Source organism: Larus michahellis, chromosome 6 (assembly GCF_964199755.1).
Source record: "Larus michahellis chromosome 6, bLarMic1.1, whole genome shotgun sequence".
Lineage (NCBI taxonomy): Eukaryota > Metazoa > Chordata > Aves > Charadriiformes > Laridae > Larus > Larus michahellis.
In genome coordinates this window covers 6,759,388-6,784,527 of record NC_133901.1, presented here as the reverse complement: position 1 = coordinate 6,784,527, position 25,140 = coordinate 6,759,388, and the positions used below count along the sequence as shown (strand labels likewise).

General features: G+C 39.6%; 1 protein-coding gene and 1 long non-coding RNA gene across 2 annotated transcripts in view; one reads left to right on the top strand and one right to left on the bottom strand.

The window, feature by feature from the left end:
• The first annotated feature begins 1,723 nt into the window (after positions 1-1,723).
• Positions 1,724-25,019, top strand: LOC141744959 (uncharacterized). Its single transcript, XR_012587633.1, has 3 exons — positions 1,724-1,818; positions 18,561-18,645; positions 22,367-25,019. It is a non-coding gene; the product is annotated as an uncharacterized LOC141744959 (long non-coding RNA).
• Positions 9,686-25,140, bottom strand: part of BCHE (butyrylcholinesterase) — a 33,587-nt gene continuing 18,132 nt past the window's right edge. Inside the window, exons 3-4 of the mRNA XM_074591911.1 lie at positions 17,285-17,451; positions 9,686-9,998 (exon numbers count right to left, since the gene is read on the bottom strand). Coding sequence (XP_074448012.1) covers positions 9,871-9,998; positions 17,285-17,451 — 295 coding nt within the window. The 3' untranslated portion in view covers positions 9,686-9,870. The remainder of the gene's footprint in view (positions 9,999-17,284; positions 17,452-25,140) is intronic.

Below are 25,140 nucleotides of genomic sequence, written 5' to 3'. Positions count from 1 at the left end.
CGGTTAATTTAAAGTGGGGAGTTGGGTGGAGAAGCAACTTCACTGTCCATGTGGTGAACGCCTGGCCCAGGTTGCCCAGAGAAGCTGTGGCTGCCCCATCCCTGGAGGGGTTCAAGGCCAGGCTGGATGGGGCTTGGAGCAGCCTGGTCTGGTGGGAGGTGTCCCTGCCCAGGGCAGGGGGGTGGAACTGGATGGTCTTTAAGGTCTCCTTCAACGCAAACCATTCTACGATTCTATGATTCTATATAGCTGCCTTTAGTGCAGTGTCAGAGAATGCCTGGTAGAATAAGTGACCGGTGTTAATTCTTATAGGATACCCTGATCGCAGTAAATGAATGAAATATGGCTTTCAAACATTGAGTCTGTGTTCCAGCTTGGCTTCCCAGCCTCAGAAATGTCCCCCTTCCACAGCACCACCATTTCTGCACAGTACAAGTTAACGGCCTGAGTTTATCTTGCTAAAATTCTGCCACACTAAAACATATTTAGGTTGCACTGAAAGTCTACATCTGTCTTAGAAGGGACTAGGAAATTGGCAATGCAGAAAATTCAGCAATTCATGAGTCATGTGCTCATAAAGTGAGAAAAGCCTTATATCAGAAAATATGGTTTTTAATATTATATATTCAAAACATGGCAGAAACTGTGTTTTTAATAGAGTCTCTGGGATGGAAATGCAACCAACTTTTATTAACATTCAAAAAAGATCTAAAAATTTATGGTAATTGAAGATGCAGTGCCAAAGAATTTGCCAGAGGTGAGTGCCCATTTCCATCAAAATTTAAGTCAATGACAAACTATTAAGATATTTTCATGAAGTCCAAAGGATTGCAAAGAAAGTAAAGATACTTTTAATTACAGAATTTTCTATCAATATATATTTACAGAAGCAGATATACCCTACAGAAAGATGGCAAGTATTTGTATGAAGAAAGGTGAAGAGGGTCAGAAAAAATGCCCATTCTATAGAAAACAGGGAATATGGGTACTGTAATTAAGGGATCAAATTGCCAAGGAATTTCAAAGAGGATCAGAGGGTAAAAAGATAATTAGCAGATCAAAGGGTAAGAAGCCAAGTGTTGAAATGAAGTGGTAGTGATACAGACAGCTAAAGAGGAGTTATTGACCAATAATTGTATTGCTTTAGGCAATGTATGCTTTGCTAGAACCATTATTAACAAGGTTTTTAATGGACTAGTCTATTTTTATAAGTGTGGAGTTATGAATGTCAAATGCCATGAATTCATTGTAGAGCCACAGTGCTCTGGTGCAGTAACCCAGTTTTTAGGAGTTTGTAACTGTAATAGCAAAGGGCAAGAGAAGGAATTCAGGCTGCAGTGGCTGGTCATGTCTTCAAGGGAGCTTCCTTTGAACAGAGAAATAACATAGAACGTGATTTTTAGAGATTTGGCATAAGGCTTGTTCTTATACCGACATAAATTGCATAGTTTATTCTGGAGTGGGTGACGTCCTGGGATAAAGCCTCCGTGAATCCTCTCTGTTGCTCTGAGTGAGTTTTGTTCCCTCCATTATTCAAAAGGGTTCAAAAGTCTGCCAACAGAAGACCATCTGTTTTCATGCTACAGCACACCTGCCTCACCTGTAATGAGGCTAGATTGAATGTGTGAGAAGCTAATGGGGATCCAGGGGTTTCCAATTGCCCCCTGAAGTACTGCCTTGCCAAAAGGGCGAGACCTCTGCCTAAGTGGAGATTTCAGTCTTCTTTTCATCAGCCCATCAGGCTACAGGCATTGGGTCCTGCTATGGCTGACACCACGGGACACAGCTAGCCAGAGGTTAACTAAGTGGAAAGAGCAGGTAAGACCCTGTTTATACTCTCTACTTACTGACTTCAGCATAAAGCGCTGTAAGAAACCTCATACCATTGCTGTGTTACTATTGTTTAAGGTAGCTAAAGCTGTTAACCTGCCATTTTTGTGCCCAGGGGTAGGGAAGAAAACTCAATATCATTTTCTTTATTGCTTTTCTTGTGACGAAGTGTTGTCAAATTGCATTGCTCAAACCCAATCCAGCTGTTTCTTGGAAGTAAGAGACCTGTTTGCTGAGTTTTGACTAAGATCCTTCTTTGCCGTTCTGGACTGACAGGGGATAGTCACAGGCTTCGGAGCTCCTGGAGTGGTTGGTTGTCAACTCCCCTCTCTAGAAAGGAATTCTTGAATATACTGATCTTAATATTTTTAATAATAGATATGCTGTCTGAGCGTGGATAAGGAAGGGAACCGCTACAGTGGGCCAGATTTATGGTACAATTAAACTGATCTGTTGAGAGCCTTGATGAGGGACCAGAGGACCCTCAGGTGAGCTGAAGGTACGCTGACAGTTTTGCCAGGGATTGGCAGAGGAAAATTTTAGTTTCATTTTTCAGAGTCTATTCTTTAACAAAATAATAAAATACATAAAATGTAAAGTAAATTAGTTGGTGGCATTTTTAGTTAGGAGCCAATGGATTTTCCTCTGCAAAGAGGAGTACATAAATGCAGTTTGTCCCCAGCTTTACTCTTCCATTTAGCTCATCGTTAAGAGAAACCTGTGAAAAAAGTGATGTGGATTTTTTTTTTTTTTCCTTAAATAGCAAACACCTCCCAGATTACTAAGTGATAGAGAAGATTGAAAATGTCAGTCAAAGGAGCTGTTGTGCTTCTGATGAAGGCAATGACAGAACTTTAATTAACTGAAAGTCACCCAATGGTGTAAAACTGGGAGTGCTGAGATCATTCCCAAAGAGAGATGAAACACAAAAGGCTATTTGAACAGAGGCAACTGTGTAAAGAGAGCATCTGTCATTCATTTTAGTGGCCAGCCCAGCCCAAACCACAACAGTACGTAATACTTGCAGTTTTGGTTTGTAATAATCATTCCTGGAACCAGAATAAGGCCTGCATTGAGCTACAATATCAGGCTCCTTTAAAAAGCAGAGATGGGGAAGACTATATCCAAATCATTGCAGCACTGAAAGCAAAACACGGAATGGGATGAAGGTCTAGTTAAAAAAAAAAAAAAAATGCTGAAAGATAACAAAGCAATACTTTTCTGCAATTCTAACTCCTAATTAAGAAAAAAAAAGTTAAATATATTTGTTTTAAATCAGGAAAAATGAGATGTGGTTAATGTTATTTCATGACTGATGTAACTTCAGCTAGCAGTATCTATAAAATCCGTAGCTCTGTAATTAGTGAGTGGGAAAAGCTTAATATTTCAGAAGTATCACGCTGGATGTGTAATTCCAGCTGGTTCTCACGGTCCTGAATAAGGTCCATGTGAATTACTTTCTAAACAATTCTTGATAAATGGTCAGTCACATCTCTTGCTGCTTCTTCTGGGTTAATACCCTAATTGTCTTACATATGAGATAACAAAATAGGATAAATCAAAAAAACCCTCAGTTGAAATGTATCTCTTCTGCTGCGCAGCCTGTAATAGGGAGAGGATGATGAGGTACCCTGAAGTGATTAGACATGCTGCAAGAGTGAATTTAATTTGGAAGATTGAGAGGTGTGGATATAACTGCTTTCTGCCTACACACTTTTACCACCACTACTCAGTACAACTGAGGACTTATAAATACTTCATAAATTAAAGAAATTAACCACAGCACTCCCAAACTGCGAGAACCACCTACACCATTTGTGCGTTGCTCTATTAATAGTGGCTAGAACATTAGCTCCTGCAACCGTCGCATATATTAAAATGGAGCAGAACTGAAAAGATCAGAAGCCCGGTGTTCTTTTCCAGGCAAATCCGTGGATTTGGAGGGACTAGGTACTTCTCAGTTTTAAAATAACAATAATTTCCTGGCTATCTCCAGATCCCTGACCAGAATGACAGTATTTTTAAAAAGATGATAATATACGTAATGACCAGATTTGGTAAATCCCAAGAGCCAGACACCCCCACCCCAGCCTCTGTTAAGTGTCCTCAAGCCGCTGTGATGCTATCAGGAAGGAAAACTTTTCATCAGTCACTTCCGTGTCACAGTCCCTGTGCAGGAACAAAGCTTCATTTTTTCCTCCTAAGTGTCCCCAAACTAACTGAAATCGTTATGCGACTAAACCCTCCCCTCACCCCCCAGCCCAGCACTTCTGCTTGCAATATGCCTAGAAGCCTTATTTAATCTCACCTGCAATCCAATTAAAAGCCTCTCAAAAACTCACACCTGCGCTAATTGTAGATTCACATCACTGCTTTGTAGTCATTAAGTCTATGAGTTAACGTTTTTATGAGTGCAACTAATCTAGTTTATCAACAAAATGCTGGAAGGTTTACGCGCTACAAGAAGATAATCAGTATTCATGCTTCAAGATTTCAGCAGGGGTCAGGAAGGAATTATCTTGTCTTATGAAGCATTTCAAAATGGCTAATTATGTTTGTTCATAAAACTTGGTCCTAAAACAATTGAAATCAGGGTAAAAGCTTTTGAACTTTTAACTGTGAATGACTAATTTGGCTGAGGTGTTGATTTATATCGCAAAGTCCTGTGATCATTTCTTTTTTTCTTCAGTAAGGACCAAGAAGATACACTTTGAAAATACAAAAACCCAATAACATCTAACCCTCCATCTCCATGATCTCTGTGTTGCTTCCAAAGGTTGGAAATGTATTGCTGAGAGGCAATTGCTGATGAACCTGTTTCTATGTGCGTAGGTGTGCACGGATGCGTGGTCTCTAAGAGACACGTGATTTTAAAGCAGTGGTCCTCTCGGCTCACAGAACCCAGTCAAGGTTGTTAAATATCAACCATGTGCGCACAGTTTCCAAATACCTTTTGTAGATCCCAAAGACACAGTATTCAAATAGTCTAAAAAAAAAAAAATAATAGCAAAATAGAAAATTTTAAAGGAGGTTTCTTCACCCTTACACAGTAGCAATCACTTAGCAGTTGAAAACTTTTCTTCACCCTTATGCAGTAGCAATCACTTAGCAGTTGAAAACTCATCTAGAACCTCGGACAGATGAGGACAAATAAAAACAGAGCAATGAGAAAGAGAAATAGTTGTAATTCAGCCATGAACCTTTTCTTTTTTTTTTTTTTTTTCTCCTCTTTTTCTAGTGGATTCTTGCTTCCTGATCCACCTAGAGTAAATCAACGGGCATGTGGCATGTACTACAGATGGATCAGCCCTGGTAAACATATACAGCTGCACATATCTGTTACACAGGTGCTTGGTTTCAGACTGGCTGGCTAGCCAAGAGCAGTCGGAGTTTTTGGCAAATGCCCGTAGTTCCACGGATTGGAAGAGAAAAGCCAGTGAGAAAGTAGTCAGCTGGCACTAGCGCTTTCCACAGCAGCCCCCGAGCCTGAGCCAAACCTGCCGGTCTCATTCCTCACCCTGTATTCTGAATCGCTGTCAAATTCCTAAACTTATTTTGCAATTCAGTGGGAGGATTTTTTGGCTGGAGTTATTGGAACAGGGACACTGGGATACTTAGTACCTCTGTGTACAGTATTAAGCCCTCCATTTGTTTGCCGTTCTGGGGCAAAAGTGCTTGTGTGGGGGTTTTATGGTCTTTTTTTCCTTTGTCCCTGCTCTCCCCGCCCCTTGTTGGGTTGTGATTTTTATTTTTTTTTTTTCTTGCTTCCCACCCCCCAGGTGGTTTGTGGTTTCTTTTCCGTGTTTTTTTTTTCCTCCTTTTTTTTGTTTTTTGTTTTGTTTTCTTTTTTGTTTTGTTTTTTTGTTTTCTTCTTCCCCCAACAGGGGACGTAAGGGCAAGAGCCCTCTGCGGACAGGCTGGCACTTGGCAGTGGCAGCACCAGCTGCTCTTTATTAGCTGGACACGCTGCAGGTGTAACTGGAGTACGGTGACGTTTATTATGTCCCTCTAAATAGCTGCTGCTGATGTTGCAGAACTGGTGCTGAGCCAGTAGAAATGCATGAACCATAATCAAGCCTGAGAAGACGACATTACGATGTCGACAGAGACTAATACGTATCTCTCCGCTGTTAATGTTACATTCGGATTAATCTATGTGATATATCTGCACGTGACAATGGGCCAAATCGCTTGCTGATGATCCGTTGTGATAGGAACATTAGGGAGGCCTACAGAGGTCATATTAAGCTTGTACGTCATGAAATATATATCCATTTTTCTGACAGTTCCATCAGTGTCACATAATCTGAAATAATTTTCTCTCCAACGCTCAAAATATTAATAAAAAAAGAGGACTTATATTCCTTATGTTGCAAAGATACCTTTCTAACTATAAGCTGATAGAGATTTGCCTCTGCTTCTTGCTATGAAGAGACACGTACAAGCTGTCTGTTCACAAAGATCTAAATTCTGCGCATGCATCTGTGTGTTTATAGAGCAGTAATCTCTGCTCTATAAATAGCCTGAGCCTCTAGTGACCAAAGAGGGCCAAAACCTCAGGCTTCCACTTAAACAGAAATTTGGCTTTATCAGTATGATAAACCTAGCGCGATGGCCAGGGCTTAGGACAGCAAGGGCTGAGGACACGTCCCAAAAATCTGAGCTCTGGGTGTAAAACCTGCGCTTGGGAGGAAGCCTGGAAACCCTGTGGGGGTGTTAGCTCTGCTAGAGAGAATTTTTGGGGTTTGAGGGCCCCTATTTAAAGCCAGAAAGCTTCAACCTTGGTTGATCCAGCTATGCAGAGCAGCCCTAGCCCTTATCCAGGGTGCCCGAGACCAGGTGCCCTGGACATCCCAACTCCTGTGGTTTTTGATACTCCAGCAGGAGCGCAGATGGGATTTCACTCAAATAATGTTTAACTTCACTGAAAGCTTATCTAACCCAAATTCCTTTAGACAAAACACTTAAAATGCAAAAACCGGCGGCTTTAATTAAACAGAGTTTTGCTGGGAAATTTCTGACTTCAGTCCTCTCATGACTGTCTCTAAAATACGTGTGAAATGTCTGTAATTTAATCAGCGTGCTGTTAGCTTATAAACCTAATGACGACTGGTTTAATGCCAGCATTTTTGTTGGCACTGCAGTTCATTTTATTATAATCTTTCAGCAACTCTGGGACTAAATTCAGAATTCTTGCTTCAGATATCAAGAACGGCAAGAAAGAATCAACACATTTTCTCTGGTTTCACAGAGAAACCTTGGTTTCTTGCCTCTTTTGAGCCAAGAGAAAACATTAATTAACAACATTACATCTTCAGTGAGGTCTGGGTGAGATATCCCTCTAATCATCATTTTAAGCAATGACACAGTATCCTCAAACTATTTCCATCAGAAGTTTGTTTGACCTTTAGTTTGAAACTACCCACAACGGGGACTGGTCTTTTTTCACTCTTTGTTACCTTAGTCACTTACATCCAAGTACTTAAGGCCTTCTTATTTTTGCATAAGTGTGGGATATGAATCATGACTACGTGATGTATTGATTTCATATGGATGATAAATGGAGATATTATTTGCTAGCATATGAAAAAGACAAAGCTAGCAATTTATTCACACCAAGATAATCAGTAAAACCACATTTCAAAAAGTGGCTTAACCTTTATTTTATTCTGCTTTCCTTTCCTCTTCTCTCCAATTCCTTAAGAATGTCACAAGCATGGTATGTGCGCTGTGGAAAGGATATTAGTCTTCAAATAGACCTTATCCAGCCCGGCTCACAGCACATACAGACAAAGGACACCTTTCCAGAAAAAATATTTTATAAACTGCTTTGCAACCTGCCCTTCCCAAAGGTTATTTGTGCATTCTCATTAGCTGAGATTTTTTTTTCCCTCCATTGATAAGGCTGATTAGACAGATGGATAGTGAAATATAGCTAAGACGACAATATCAAAAGAGACAAATGCTGGTTTTACTCATGCTTAGGTGGTGTTGGTGCTGTCAAAGCTCACTGGCAGGTCAGTACCCAACATGTCTACGTACCCCACAGAAATGCAGCGGGGAGTGCCAGAACTGGCTCAAGGATGGGCAGAAAGTTCATCCTTCTGTGGGTTTTCCTGGTGGTGTGGTGGTTTGGTTTTTTTTTTTTTTTGGTAGCTCATCACTGGCATGAGGAATATCCGATGAATATCCAATAAATACCCAAAACACTGTAGACTGACACAGCTCTCCATGCAACTATTAATGGCCGTAACTATGCTAATGTATGTAATGAGCTAACTGCCTGTGATATAAACATGAAGTGCCGCATAAAGAGGGCTTTTTAATCCCGGATAATTTCAAATTTTAATCAGCTTGCTCAAAAATGACCAGGTTTTTTGATTGCACAGGTTTGATTGTACTCTTTGGAAATACTGTTTTAAAAAGTGATTTTCCGTAATTTAGTTGTGAAATAATTGTATTCTCTTAGAAATGCCTGAAAAGATGATAAGCCATCATCTCTGGCAGAATTTGGACTTTCTGCAAAAATAAATCCTTTCAGTGTAGGGATCCGGTGTGGTCAAACTGATTGCCAGAGAGAGAGCACTCTCAGTTCATTATCTAGATGTCTTCAGTCTCAATTCGAGAAGGAATTTTGCAAGAGATCGGAATCGCTAGAACAGAAAATAGATGCACTGAAATGCTATTACATTTACAGAAAGCTTCAGGATAAATTATTTATGAGATGGGTTGTTGCTTTTACATACTCCTTATGTTTATCAAATTTTTGGCATTTATTCTTCCCAGTTGGGCCAGTAAAAAGCAGCCAATTAAGGTGTTTTTTAGGCATACAACTTCCAACCCCCTCCAGAAGTGGAGAAGTAACAAGAATTATTCAAGGGCATTTTTAGAAGCTTCTAATAGATTGAGCTCAAGCAGGTAGAAAGGGGTCCAGGAGATGCCTGCTTGCATGGCAACTAGAGCTCATTTGACCATGTCAAAGAGCTGGGTCTTTCCCGCTGAGGTCCCCGTGTCCCTTTGCAGAGATATCCTTCCCCAGGAGGAGCGAGGGCTTTGTGGCTGGGTCCCACTCTCCTCCTGAGAGCTGGCTGGCTGAGCAGGGCTTTCACGGCTGATTTCTGATGACCCTGCTGACGCACAGTTCGATGGTCTTCTGCAGGTTTGTCTGTCGTGGCCCAGTAAATGTGGGGCTGTCCCTCGACTAGGAGGCAACGCGGTGCACAAAAAAAATAATTAAAAATAAACACAATTGGAGCTTACCTCCGTAGCAGAGACTTTTGCCAGTTGAAGGCAGTGGGTGCCTGAGAGGGGAAAGCTGTGAGTTCACTACTTTGTGAGTCTGTGGGTCTTTACTCCTTGAAAAATGAGAATAGCAGAGGCGTCAGTTTTTCTGGCTTGTTTCACCACTGGACTCGCACACAGAGTGCTGATGATTTAGGCCTTCAGTACATATTTGAATACTCTCCTACTATGGTTTTGTCCTACAGATTTGGCCATAAAGCAGCAATGATTCAGGCTTTAATGGTGATCTTAAAACTTTTTGGTCTAACAAGCAAATATCATTTGGTGCGTCCAGCAAAGTTATTATCTCTTTATGTTTATGTCAATTAAATTATGTCTGAAGCAAGGTTTAAGCGCGGTGGCATTGCAGTTACAGATCAAAAGCGATTGTGTTTTGCATGGCAATACTGTAAAACGCTGCTATTTCTATTAAAAAAAAATCCACTTTTCTATAACAGATTACATTGTTTCTTTGAAGTGTGCTTTTAAGCGGCTAGTGTTTATAATATGTACCTCATTAATCTTCTGACTTTAATCTCTGTAGTCCTATTTAACACAGTGAAGCTTCAAAGAGTACAGATGCCTTATATTGTTTATTGAGATATGAGGTAAAATATAAATGAAAGATCTGGGAAATCAAAATTATATCCATAACATTTTTTAATCTGCATAACATATTCAATGCTAGACATGTTAGAAAGCTACCTGCGTTTTTGCCTGATGAACAGTAATACGGACATACTGGAAAGGGTAAACATATTAATTAGAGCCTGCACATCTCTCCTTCTTGCTAGTGTAATCATTAAATTGATTTTTCCAGTCTGACATGTAATTGTTCCAGCGATGGAATCCTGCTTTCCACTCTCGTTCTGCTTCATCAATATTTCCTGTAAAACATGAAATGGATTACATTAATCTAAATTTGAATCTCTTTATATGCTAATTGAAAAATAATTTTGATTATCAATGTCATTTGCTCCAAATACATTATAGGATGGTCTTTTGCTTCTTTTCTTAAACCTGGGATGATTGAAAATTTAGTGATTAACACTTTATCTTTACATCAGGAAGGAAAGACTGCAAAGATACCATTCTAGCATACTGCAGGGTAATAAATATACTTATGCATGGGCCTGCTGCTTTTGGATAATACTTCTGTCTATCAAATGAGTAACTTTAAAGCCACCTTTTTTAAAAAAAAAAAAAAAAAATCCTCAAAATATTATTTTTACTCAGTATGCTCTACAGTGAACCCTATGTACCCCAAAGACTATGATATGCAAACTGAGATAGGTGCTTGTAAAGATAGAGTGAAATCACAGCTTTGTTCAAGGCAACAACAGTATTGCCATTAGTTTTAACGGATTTCAATGGATGGACAGGACTTCACTGCACTGTGAAATAAATCTGCAAGTTTAAAGCATACGGGACACAAGTTTGCAGAAGGATACCGTTAAAATGTGCACTATGTCAACATGAAACCATCTTGACTTTTCTTTTTTGTTCTAGCCCATAAAGCATTTGCCAACTAATCCTGTGTCCCAAGGCAATATTTATTGCCAAATTTGTTATAGGCATCAGAGCAGAGGGCAAGGATGAGAAGAGTAATAAAAATACATAATTTTATAAGGTTCTCAGAGTATTTTACAGACAGGGATCACTTCCTCTGGTCCCCAAAAGTAATTAATGCTAGGGAGAAATGCAGTGACCTTGCAGGAATAACCCATACAACAAGTAAAGGAAAGATAATGTATGTAGACTGTATTGCATACTGTGGCTTATTATTTTGGATCAGTTGTAGACTTTTTCTTAAAGCTTAGAAACCATTTATGAACTATGAATGCCTTTATTCATTCTGGATCTAATTATCTCAGTGTCCATATTGACATAGTCTGCTTCCAAAAAAATTTGGTAATTGTGTTCATGAGATAACGGTTCCATGGTTCCTTTATGCTCTTTTGACTTTATGTTCTTCTGCTGCAGTAGACCATAGGCCCTTTCTCTCCATAAATACACCCTTTTCCCCTTTTTTTATGATCTGCCAGCACTGCAACTTTAACTGGTTATGTGAAAATGAAATACTTTTGTGTTTCACACATCAGTAGAGAAAACATTCTGGAAAGAGAGTTAACAGATTCAGAGATTTAGTTTGGAGAAGCATCCAGTAATTCGGTTGCTTATCTGCAGTTTCGCTCAACATTTCCAAACCTTTTTGGTGTGGAAATCCAGATGGCAATTTAATGAGACTTTGAAATGAGGTTTACATTACTTCGTGGTTTCAGTGAGACTGGAAATAAAAACAAGATACTTTTTCTTGGGGAGGTTCTGTACTTCTGCTTGTAGTCAAAAGGGAAATTGTGAAGAAGAAATATAGGAAAAATTATTTAAAAATTAACTACAGTCCTCTCCCTCAGTTCGAAGATGTAAATAAGCTCAGTTATATCGGAGATCAAAGAAAAGTTCAGGTCACTTTCAAATTTTTTTCTGCAGGCCTCGCCTGTCATTAACTCAAAGAGGATTTGTAAATGCTAGTAACAATAAACGCACCTTTTAATCACTAGGCTATGCAGATATGACCCTCAGAACTATGGGGAGAAGACATGCACAACATTTAACTTTCCTCACTAAGAACTCATCTTTGCATGTTTCTTAATTAAAGATGTAGCCAGGGTCTCAGGTAAAGCCAAATTTTCTATAAATGTCAAATGGATTGGTAATTTAGTGTATCAACCAGTAGTAGTAGTATTTGGAGAAAAATGCCCTAATCGTATTTCTTGTCATATTCTTGATTATAGGTATCCAGTTTTACTTATCCAGGCAAAGTCTACACTTATAAATTAAAAAAACCACAACTGTTTCTTCTTTAATTATTCAGGTTTAGATGTGTTTGAAGTCTGCCCAAAGACCGTAGAAACTGGAATACCTCTACCACACATACACCTTCAATTAAAAGTCACTATTCTAGAGTATAAATTAATGAAGCATTTCAGTGCCTCTTAAGGATCCCGGTGAAGAAGTGAGTCTGCTAGAGAAAGCAGACAACGAGAAATTCGGAGGAGCCACCATTATGAATCTAAAAGACAAAAGGGGGAAGGAAAACACTGAAATAAGAACTCGGATTCCCATTTGTTTGCTTTTTCGCAGTGATAAGATCCAAATTGAAGTCACAAGTCAATGCATCCCATTATCACCAACATCATCAATCTCTTTGAAGCAACCACCCATGACTTAGATGAGCTGACAGCTAGAAGGCGAAGGCAAAGAAAAAAAAAAAAGATTAGAGGATTCTACTTGACCGATAATTACAGCTCAAAAGCTCAGAGCACCAGGATGCTACAGTGTGCTGCAGTACTAGGGAAGTCAGTTAATAATACGGTGAGGTTGTTTTGCTATATGTAGTCATTTAGGCAATCCCAAACTTCATAGTAATACCAATTATCCTAATGCAAAGCCCAGTGAAGTTTACAAGGAGAAAAGGGGAGGTTTCAGTAGGCAATGAATCGTACCTCAGTGCTCAGAAAGGTCCCAGTTTATCAGACCAAAAAAAATGAAAGGTTTTGGGTTTTTTGATTCTTTGGCAGTGTCAGCACTGACAGCTGGCATTTCTTTTCTTTCCACGCAGGCATACAGCCCTTACTTTAATGGCATTATAGCAAAGCTAAATTTATCTCCATACCCTCACTTGTTGAACTGATAGATGTGCCAATAAAGTGCTAATCTTAAATGTATTTTTGTGTATTAACATTAAGATTGGGACAAAGGCCATATAGCCGTTGTTATACAGTATAATTAATAAGGGATGACAAGTTGGAATTAATTTTTTCTGTCCTCAGTAGCTCAAAAACATGGGTATCTGCAAACTTCTTGATTCATTAGGATGATAAATGCTACAAGTTTATCTATGCTGTAGATTCCTATGGTGATAGTTTCTACACAAATGTTCAGAAAGGAGAAAACAAATAGTAACTATACTTCAGTTTCTCTATTCAATGTTCTTTAGTCACACGCTCTGAATATCGATGGTTATCTAACCACAACAGTGTATTTGTTTTCATACGTATTGTTAAGGACTTCAGAATTTTTTTTAATTTTTTTTTTTATTTTTTAATTTTCTTCTTCCAAAAGTCAATAGAGCTCTCTGGGACGTGAAATGTTGTATGGGCTGTTATCTCTCCTATGACCTGGGATGCAAGGAACCAGAGTTAGAAAGAAATGAGATTGTTAAGGCGCATTGTTGCTGCCCATAGGTGCACTGAGTAGAATCTTACTTTGTCGGTAGGTGCAGTACTACTGGTGAGGGTACTTTTGACCAGTTCACGTCTCTGCACGCATGATGAGTACAGCATCTGGCTCTGTGGAAAGTGAAAACTAATTCTGATGGCGAATTTTCTAATTAGTCTCACTTTTAATATTCTTACTACCCTGAGTATTTGGCTCTATAGAATCCAGATGCTGTTTGAAGGATCATAGCAAATACAATTGTTTTTGTTATTCACCGGTCAAGAGGCTGAACTTTTCTCAGCCTCCACATTCAAAATATTTTAGCGTTGTTTTAAAATACTATTTATTTACATTACCTACTTTGTTTGATTTCTCTATAGATAATATGATGCAGTAATATAAAATAAAATAGAAAAATAGGTATTATATGTAATAGGCATACCAAAATAGTAATGGAGCAATAAATGGAAAGCTTGGCTGCCTGCAGCTCTCTATAATCAAAGGAAACAGCATATATAAATAGTTAGGGCTCTAGATGCATTAAAGTTTGTGTTAAGGAGGCAGAGTCGAACATAGATGCTTTTATAATTAACATATGCTTGCTCTAAAAGCCACTTAAGAGTCACTTACTGTTTACTATCCCTCCAGTGGGTTTCTTTTAGAAACAGTCATCAGAAAAAGTTCTGGTGATTGTCCCAGAGGTCACGCCCTTGAATGAAACATTAAATGCCAAATGGTCCCAGCTTGTCTTGGGGTAAGCAGGGACGGAGGGTAGTCTTGGTGCCTTTTCAATAGGGTTAGCATCTGTGTAGAAATTGGGTCTAGTTGGAACTGAAAGCCCACATTAGGCATGTCTAGGTCCAGTTTACCTGTCCAGTGATTATTATCAAGCTGGACACAAAACTACAAGTTTTGACTCATGTCTTCGATTATACTTCTATATATTGAATTGAAGGAGAAGACATTGAGAAATCTTCCAAAGTGATACAAAGTACTCTAGAGATATAAAGGCCGGTATCTTATACATATCTGTTACAGTTGTGTTAGTGGTAAGACTTCTATTTTTTTTTTTCTTGTTATTTTTCTCAATCCATACCCATGATAATTTTTTTGGAACTATCTGATTTTGTTTCTTGAGGAAAATGGGAAACAGTTAACCTTAAAGATGACAGGGACTAAATATCTTCCTCTCTCATGTATTTCACTGCCTCAAGGAACTTGTCATACCCAGCCTGCCGTGGGAACAGGCTTTCTCAGTTGCTGAACACATCTGGAGCCAGCCGTTACATGCCGAAAAGACACCAAGGGGGTAGCAAGGCTTGTGCTGGGAGTGGATCAGTAACTAAACAAGTGCTTCGTTACCAAACACATCCATGTCAAATTCTGACCGCCTGGCACAATGAGAAATCCCCTTGCCATTTCTGCAGAATAAGTTGGTTTGATTGTTCTCTTCAGGTTCTACCTGATAGAATTCCACTTTGTCTATCTGAACGCTACTTGAACTATAACTTGCAATAATGATAACATAAAATCTCCTTACTTCTTGTTCTGTGTCGTCTTATATCATGCTAAAGTAACCTTCTTTTTCTAAGAATATTTCAACTGAAGAAGCAATAGAAAAGAGAGACTCTCAGAAAATAAGGAAATATATGTATTTACGGCATGCGCTCTCCTTTGGGCATAAAAGGAGATAGAAAATGCAAAATAATATTTCAGTGAAAAGAGTTATTACATTATAAAGTATTATATCATGTTTGTAAGAAGAATGTTAAAGGTTTCTTTGTCAGAATTGTATAAGACTGTATAGGGAACGTAAATACAAAACCATCGTATTTCTGTTGCAATGTTTCAAGGACTAATAGATGTAGATACATGACAAAGCAGCAGTTCTTCCTGACAATATTCTTGTCTCATTTCTATACCAGCGTCCAGGCATGATGATTCTTTACTTTTTGCTAAGAATATGCTCAGGAATGTCTTTTAATTAAATTATGAAAATTTATGTTGTAAATCACTGAATACGGCAAAGGGGTGTATTCCTGTCTCCTGGCAGATCCAGAGTGTTGCTTTGTCGTCCCTCACACCACAGGACCATGCAAAGCAACTCTGCTGTCCTGCCAAGGTGTGTTGAACTATGTCTGGTGATGTGCTCTCTTCTGCTCCGCCACAGAGCCTGTGGTTACGCACAGTCCATTTGTTAAGATGCACACGACTCAATAGGGGTTCACAGCCAGGTTAAAGAAATATGTAAAATAGTTCAGTTCTCCTGGCTCAGCATAAAGGGCTTGTCAGAATTTGAGAAACCTCCTTTAAATCCACCCGTAATTCGGTATACCGTGATTTTAAAATCACAGGGTATGCTTTATAAATTATTCATTTTACCTACAGATTTTGCTTCTCTTGATTTAATTGAAAAGCATCTATTGAACTGAGAGGGGATAAAAGTTGAGCCATAATACAGTTATAGGCTCAAATGAGGAAGGAATAAATTATTTCAGAAAGAATCATCTGTGCACCATGAAAGTTTACATATTTTTAAGACTAACATTCAAACTGAATCTACAGGAAAGCCTGTAAATTACTAATTAACATTTAAAAAGTGTATCTTATTTTGAAATGAGACTTTTTTCTTTCTTTTTTTTTTTCTTTTCTCTCCAGTAGAAGTGCAGAATGCAGTTCCAGAGCTGCAAAATCACTTTATAAAATCAATTCCTTTCGAAGCCCAGAAGCACAGAGGCTTGGTCTGTTTGGGCTTTGCAAAAACAGTGGCATGGGGTTTCCAATGAAAATCTGAGTCCTTTGTGTTTAACTGACCTTATAGCAGCCTTCCAGTACCTAAAGGGGGCCCACAGGAAGGATGGGGAGAGACTCTTTATCAGCGAGTGTAATGATAGGATGAAGGGTAATGGTGTCAAACTGAAGGAGGGTAGATTTAGATTGGATATTAGGAAGAATTTTTTTACTGTGAGGGTGGTGAGGCACTGGAACAGGTTGCCCAGAGAAGCTGTGGCTGCCCCATCCCTGGAGGTGTTCAAGGCCAGGCTGGATGGGGCTTGGAGCAACCTGGTCTGGTGGGAGGTGTCCCTGCCCAGGGCAGGGGGTGCAACTGGATGGTCTTTAATGTCCCTTCCAACCTGAACCATTGTATGAACTGAGTTTAAAGTTTAGAACAGCCTGTTACATTTTTCTGGGTAGTGAGATTTCATAAACTCATTGTATACAGAGTCAGGCACAAATCAGTTCTATTTTGCATAGGCAAGTCTGCAAGTCTCTGGGTTGTTGTCAATGACTGACACTCTAGAAATAAAACACACAGCGCTCTCATGTGAGATGTAGAACAGAATCCCCTTGCAGCAGCAGTAATACACTCCATATCCTCTGTGGATTAGCTGCATAACAATACAATCCCATAAATAACAGATAATATAATCCCAATATAACATCCCACAATGTACTTCAGATACATGAAATTTATACAGAACATCTACAGTCTCCAGAAGTCCCAGTGCAAGCTTCCACTTCAGTAATGTCTTCCCTGCTCTCTCCCGTACCCCAGGAAGCAGGAGCCAGGCAGTGCCGGCCTTAATTTGGAGGGTAGCTTGAGAACAGAGATTTGCAGTGCTCTAAAATGTCTCACCTTGGGGCTGCTTCTCCAGTTTGGGGCAGAGAAGCTCCACACTGCACAAGTCCCAAGCCCTGGCCTGTCCCCAGGCTTTGTCCTAGTGCATAAGAGGGTGCTACAGGGCGGTGAGCCCGTGGCCAGAAGCACAGGGCACGTTGCAGGGTGTACGCTCACCACGGCAGGGATGGGGGTGACCAACATCTCAACGTCTCACAGGGAAATTCAGTTACAAATAGGAATGTAAATATTTAAACTCAAGTCTCATGTTAACATCAAGTAAATGATCCTAAATGAAAGTTTAAATAAAGACATCCATAAAAGCATTTTTACCTGTCATTTCCAGGACTTTGGGAAAAAAAATATTCCAGAATCGACACTGCTGAGCACGTAACTTTGTCAGTATCTCTGAAGTGTCGGTATTTAATGTCAAATATTTTTGTTCAGTACTGGTGAAGACTGGCCATCTTGTTCCATTAACCAGCGTCCCATTTGGAGTTCTAAATGAGAAAAGAAACATTTCATTTGGAATGAGTAATTACCTCAGTGCATCAATTAAAGTATTATTTCTTTTTGATTTGGCAGTTACTTCAGCTTAAGTGTGTTAGTTTGAAATTACTGAAGTATACTTTTGTAAGCAACACAGGGTGGGGGGAAAGAACGTAAATTTCATTTAACCTCATTTGAAAAAAAAAGTTTGTAATCCCTCTTTGGGGTGTTCTGGGTTCACCTAAGGGACGGGGGGGGGGGGCGGAAGTTAATAAACAACCACAGAGAAACTACGCTTGTTGAATTTGGAGGTTCTCACAGAAGCTGTAAATTATTATGGGTGACTTAAGAACAAACAAAAAGGTTTGGGAGGTTGAATAGTTTATGTTTCAGTTTGAATGTTGCTGATCCCTTCAGATAGGCAAATAGATTGGACTAAATAGCTCGGATAAAAATGCAAGTAAAGGTACAAATAATGTCTAAACTTTGGATGAGAGCTATATTGGGAGAGAAAACAATTATTCCTCGTTAAGAAGGAACAGTTCCTCCTTGAAGTATGCTAACCCCCATCAGTGGCATGCCAAACATGAGCAATCTCAAATCTTTCGGAAATCGGGAAGAGATACAGAGCACTTGGCCCTTTATAAAACAGGCTCCGCATGTTAAAAGATCACAGCTGTTAGTATTAAGTTGTTGTGATAAATATTTATACTACAACAGAATTCATAATGTTCTAGGGACACACAGCCAGTTTTTCTCCTCCAAAAAGGACAATAGGTAGTATCTGTATGACTAGAGAAAAAATAATTGGTTTAAGTGTCTAGAAAAAGAACAAAATGGGGAGCATTGCATAGGGAACAAATGAGATGGAGTATGGTCTTCAGGAAAAGCAGATGATTTGTGACTGTTTAAAGTATGAATCTGTGTTAGCTCAGAAGAGGTTAAAAATAAAATTAAACATCTTATTGCAGTGCAAGCAGAAGGACGCCTTTTCTGAAAGCTGGTATCAAGGAATCTTGGGTTTAGGGCAGAACAATAGTATTTGATGATTTTGGGTGGGATAAATTAAGAATGCTATTAGCTAAGTTAATTTGGTTATCTCTACTTTACTTTTCACCAGGACTCGTCCCAGAACGCAGCGGCCAGAGAGGAGTCCGGGGTGTGTGAAGCCCACTTGAGTTCTGCTTGCCAAGAGTGGGAACAAGGTACCAGGTGTAGGTGGGAGCAGTCAGAGCACAAGATTCAGCTGCCGAAATAATATCAATATCTCTTAGTTCATTCAGAATGAATCAAGTTTTCGGCCCATATTTCAGTATTCTGGAGTCTTTGGCATTGGCTGCTTACAGAAAGGATGTTAGAGTAAGAGATCCAGCATGTCATTTCCTGAATTGCACACTTCTTTACTAATTTTTCTTTACTAATTCAGCTCTGATTAACCTATGGCACCCTTTTTAACTGAACATTTATTTGTGGTTCATGAGAATGATGACTTAAGCAGAGCTGACTTGCACTTCAGTTCAAGATCAGAACGCTAATGGTGCTGTCAGTATTCATTTAACGGCTTTCATGCTATGAAATAAATCATGACATTCCACATTATAATTTACAGGTGGGGGGGGGATTACACAATGGCTACAGATGTATTTTACTAAAAAAGATTGAAAGAACTGTCAGATGAACGTAGCGTTTTGAAATACATGAACCTGCTGATAATGACATTCTCTCTGCATTTCAAGGAAGCTTACTGTTCAAAGAAATGTCCAGTAATTTCCTTCTTAGCTCTATTATTGAAAATTTCCCAAGTTAAAAAGTAGCTCCCAGTTACAGCAAAACAGAGAGATCACAGGAGTATAATTTTTAGCTGGTGTAAGAACAAGTCATCATGATAACCTCGTTGTTCTATCACAATTACTGTTTGTTCCTTCTTGTTAATAACTTCATGATGAGAATTGCAGTGCCCAGAATAAGCTGCAAAATTCCCTGTTCTTTGCACTAAACTCAAAGTTTAACAATATTCATGTAGAAAATGGAAAGTATTGTGAGAATATCCTTACTGAACAGAAAGGAACCCAACACGCTCCACAACCTTGACTCTCTCCATCTGTGTTTGGATGGACAATCTTTGCTGATAGATTGAAATAACTTGCTTCTATTGAAACAAAGCTCAAAATTTCCATGGGAACCTCCATTCTATCATCTTTACCAATTCCTCAAACCTCTGCTCTTTCTTCTTCTGGTACCACTCAATCATCTCTTCTTAGTACCTTCCAGGTTTGCCCACCTGAAAGGGCTTGGGCCACGCATCTTCAGGACGGACCTCTGTTTTGTGCATCTTTCTCGTCAAACACTAATCACTTTTCTCAGACCTCTGTCCATATCTATAAGCTGTAGTCAGGGAAAAACTTCATTTTGTTTGGAGAAAATGTCAGCTTCTTCATTGAATATTTTAGAAAGAAGCCAGCTCCTTTTCTACACGCTTTTTAATGTTTGCAGGAGCAAGTCTTATGGCAATTAAGAAATACAATTATTTGAATTGCTCCCAGAGAAGAAATGCAAAAGAGAAAAGTGCCCAAAAAACCAAACCACCTGTGTTTAAACTTTGATATAAACAGAATTTGTTTCATTATTTCAGCTATTTTTTTTTCTTGCATATGCCCTGAAGTTATAGGCTGGACTCTCTCTACTCTCTGTTAGTGGTACAGCAGCTCATTTATAGTTAATTATTTCATTAAGATATGTCTTTAAGGCAGCCTGACTTATTTTCTCATTAACTCGAAAACCAGAGTATCTTTGTCAGCTCTATCTCCACTAAAGCTGCTCTCGTGTTCTACCTGTACATGTATATGTGCTTTCACTGAAGTTCATGAGTCTTTCTTTTTTAATCCTGGGCTTGGTGGAAGTTGCTTGTAACTCACTGCTACGAAGATCAGGTTCTTTCCCCTTTGGGTATTGTATGTCCATAATTGTCAATAACACTTAATTCTCAAGACTCATTTATACTAGGACGTAGGAATGAAGAGCGTTTTGGAGGAGCTTTTTCACTGATCGCTTCTGTGTATTTAATGTTTATCTTCAACAACTTTAGAAAGGGAAAGTTAATTTGGTTCAGATGGAAAATGCAACAACCTGAACACGGTTCTGTTAATCATAATAAACACACATACATTACCATTCTCATTAATATCATCAATACAGCCTGAAATACAATACCAGTTCACTGCATATTTATTAATATTCACATAGCATTACTTCTACAGATGGTTTATCACACACATGCACAAAAAAATTAATTCATCATCTAACCTTTTTTTTTTTTAATCATTTGTGATATATAAGTACCTGAAATGTCTTCACTTCATTTTTGTGAGTGAACTCCAAATAGTTTTCACTCTGCTGTGGTACCACCATTTAGCTGAGAGGTTCTTTTGTAATCTTAAGTTATATTTTGATACAATCCACAATGAAAAATTTTCTCTAAGTCTCTTGAAAACAGTTTTAGGCATCATTTACCTTCCTAATGAGTGTTGTAAACACTAAATGTACCACATGCCAGCTTAGATTGTCCCAAGCTTTCACTGCATTCCTATTTAGCTGCTCTATTTGTAAATGGATCAGGTTAACACGTTGTGTGTTTCTCTAGAGGGAAAGAAAAACAAAACCCACATCATTTCAGCTGTCTAACTTGGATGAATTATACCCACCCGAACTCACTGAGAGATTCACAGGCTGAAACACAATTTCACCTCCTCTCCCCGGTACCCCCTTCCTCTAGACAGACAAATATTTGTTCTGCCTGGCTGAAGCTGTTCGTAGAGATATCGTTCCCTGAGAGGAACCATGCACTAATTTCACCTGAGCAGTGTGTTATTGCTTTTAATTGTCTCTTCAGTTGCCTTTGGCTTCCCTCCGACCCTCTCTGAGGAGAGCCCAGCAAACTCCTTTGCCTACAGCTCTCCCCATAGAGGGTTTCCCGTTGCCCCCGTTGTGCGGAGATGCAGAGGGTGGCCTGTCCATGCCCAGCCTGCCTCCCTCCTGCTCTCCTCAGGGTAGCAGCAACCCCACCAGACACTTGATAAGGCAATTTCTTCCTCGGTGCCTTCTGCAGGTTATCACCAGGCTGGCGTTCTGCTGGCATGGGTCTCGTTAGCTGAATGGGTTGCCCACTGAGGTTAATGAAAAGTTACGATAATGCCGCTGCACCCTCTGCTTCCCCCCCACCCCCGCAGCACGAATTGAAATCAGACGGAGACCTGTTCCTCCTCATTGCAACTTTATTGACTTCGCCCGGCTTGTAACCGCTGATGCTCATATTCAATTTGGCCCCTTTTCTTTTAAACAGCTGGTTTAAAGGGAGGAGAGAGGGAATGTGAATCATTTTTATTAGCTTTCATGATTCCTTGGAGCTATCGGGCAATACTGGCAATCAGCTGTTTTTCATGGGATGGCATTTTGTGGTGTGTTACCATGGGCACGAGATAACAGGGAGGGGGAACAGCCTTAGAGCGAACGCGACAGCAACAATAAACCCATCGCTTGCACTTTTTCTACAGGTGCATTACAAAGCCTTCAAGAATTACGGAAATAGTCAGCTCAGCATCAAATAAGAGCCATGCTGTAAATGTTTCGCCCCAGGGGTAGCTCTAAGAGCGAGGGATGGTTCTGCACATGTCTATACTGCAAACGAAGGGAGATGCTGAAGCTGGTGCAGTGGTACCCAAGGTGGCTTGAGAGCAGCTATGCAAAGGCTACCAGCAGCACAGCACAGTCTCCAGCTCCGCAAACACTTGTGCAGCAACCCAGCATGGGTATAAAACCTGATAGGAATTAATAATGTCTTTGTGCTTATAGAAATACATAACGAACTGCTTTCTCTGTGGCATTGTAAATTTTGGTTGTGTTGTCTCCTGTATGCGTTTTCTCTGCCAGGTGAAAGGGAGGAAGATACCACAGGGCAGAGAAATCCAAGGTTCAGGAAAAATGAACAAAAGGATGAGAAGACATGGACTGGGCTATAGTATCAACAGCTGATCTTGGTGAATCAGGAGTTGGAAGAGGAGTTATGTGGTTTACAAAGATGCCAAACTCACAGCCGATACCGCAGACTAAGCTGTTACTGCACCACAACTAAACACGCCGCTCGCTTTAATGAAGCTACAAGTAGATTTAAAAAAAATGATAGGATGGTAAGGGCTCCTGGAGAACGTCATCATGTGATGGATGCCCATCAAAGCTCTGGCCTCCAACCCTTTGCTCCTCCAAGGGACGGGCTCTGCCAGCCTTTTGGGTTTCCTCCTGCAGTACGGCCACAGCCTGAGACCTTCCTGCTGATGCCTCAACCAATGAGCGATCCCCTTGACTTAGGAGCCACAACAGGGATATTGTAGGCTTTGAGGAAAGACCACAAGGTTTGTATCTAAAAGAAAACTTATCTCAGTTTTACAATTGCTTTATTAGTGGTTGTGTCATGTAGAACACCGTTAACCATGGTGGTACTAAACAATATCAAAATATGTTTATTTATCTTATCCAAAGGATGAATCTTTTTTCTTTTTTTTTTATTACCCATCCTCAATCTGAAAGAAAACATTTTATTGTTTTCCCTCATTTCCACTTGGGCAGAAAGGCGCTCCTAATTAGCAGGAGAGCTGATGAGGAGCACCAGGCACGCCTGTGCTGCCCCAGCCCTCCGGAGCGCGGCTCGCTGCAGAGGGGTGGGAAGTGTTTGCGGCATTAGTCAGGCAAACGTATCCAGATGTCTCACATAATTTCTAAAGGCCACAACATATGATATTTATACCTATGTTCATTTTCTCGTCGCAACACGACGACTTGCCAGGTTAATATCAATTTTGGGCAGTGGCGTGGTGCCCAGGGGGATGGTGGTGTAGCGACAGCACATGTTTGCGCAGTACTTTGGTTGGATGGTACGACTGGGAGCTTAGCAGATACTTTCCAGCCCAGCCCTATTAAAAAGAAGAGCGGATTTTACTGTTAACTACTGGTTGAATCTTCTCAAACCCTCAAACAATTTGGCTTAATGCCGGTTTCTTCATACCAGGCTATTAGTTTCAGGTGACTCACTGTTAAGTAGGCACTGGAGAGGGCCATGAGGTTGGAGACTCAAAGTCCTTAACCTGAGGAGCAGTCCTAGATATTGGAACAAAGGAAATGAACCTGTTCTGGAACTTTCCTTAGAAAACTTAACAAGGGAAAGGATGGAGAAATATCTGTAACACCTATAAAAAAAATAAAAATGGAATTATTAATTGTAAAAGCATCTCCAGAAGCTCTGTTTACTGTATAGGCTTTCCGTTCAGAGACTGAGGCCTGTATAAATCTGAAAGGCTCTCACTGTGTGAATATATAGATTGCATCTAGTGCAATATCACCATCAGTTTGGTCCACCTATGTACGGTTCAGTATAATGAATTTATTTTGGGATTTTTTGAAATTCAGACAGTTATCCAGAACATTTTCCCAAGTCAGCTAATTGTCTATCACCTACTAAAATGATTTGATGGACTCCCTGTATAAAACCTTTACATTATGCCAAAATATTTTGCATTAAATTGTACACTTTGGGGCTTTTTGTTATTAGAAACTGCAAATGCAAAGACAAGATGACAGGGGCACTTTTCTGTCCCTTATCAATGGGTATGAATTGGCCCATTTGGAATAACAAGCAAGGGGAAGCTCCACCCCTAAATAGGTGAATTGGAAAGCTGACACGCTGTTACTTCACAAATATATAAATATATATATACGTATGTTACTCTTGATGTTACTGTTGGTGCTCTTTACATATGATACCACATAACAAGTTACCTTGCTAGTTTTTATTTGAGACAGCTCTTCAGAATATTCCTTTATATCAGATAATCACTAACCACCCCATCTGTTGAACTGATGGGCCCTCTGTACAAATGCACTGCCACACTTAATATTTTATTTTAAAACATTCTCTGAAGGCCTTTATCCTCTTAGCCGAATGGGAAAGACAGCAGCCATCTAATCCATTAGCTGAATAGGGTGAGCGGTGCCATTTATAATAACGAAGCTCTAAAAACTACCATACTGAAAGGTGACGATTCAGACGGGGGTATTGTCAGCCCGTGCAATACTGGGTGATTGGAAAGCATCCAGAATTATCTGTTTCATACACTAAGCTTCCTTGCAGCCTCAAGATATCAGGCCTGTGCTCCTGTGGCACTATGAAGAACTGGGGAATTTAGAAAAAGAAAAAAAAAAAAAAAAAATTAAAATTGGTCATGTTTAAAAACATTGTTTTATTTATTAGAATTTAATTCTTGCGAGAAAATAGTAACCCGTTTCTGAAAATTTGTAGTAATTAAACCTTTCTCTTTTACTTGTTCCTTAAGATGCAAATACCATTGGTCCTGATTGCGCGGCGTTTGAGCCTTACTCAGATTCCCACTGTAATGAATGAAAGGGCTCATATGATCGAGTACTACAAGTCTGGGAGAGGTTGCAGATTTGAACCCTTCAAAGTACATTTCTTAAGCAGCTGTTCATGAGAAGTTCATTATATTCTGTTGTGCTCAGTTCTTGCTCACAGATCACGCACTGAGTTCCTAATCTAGTGACTATAAAGCGCCCCTGAGCCACGGCAAAAGGAAGCTGCTTTGCAAGTTATATTGTAGGTAAATGTTATTTCTTCTGCTGATCCTTGAAGAAACCTG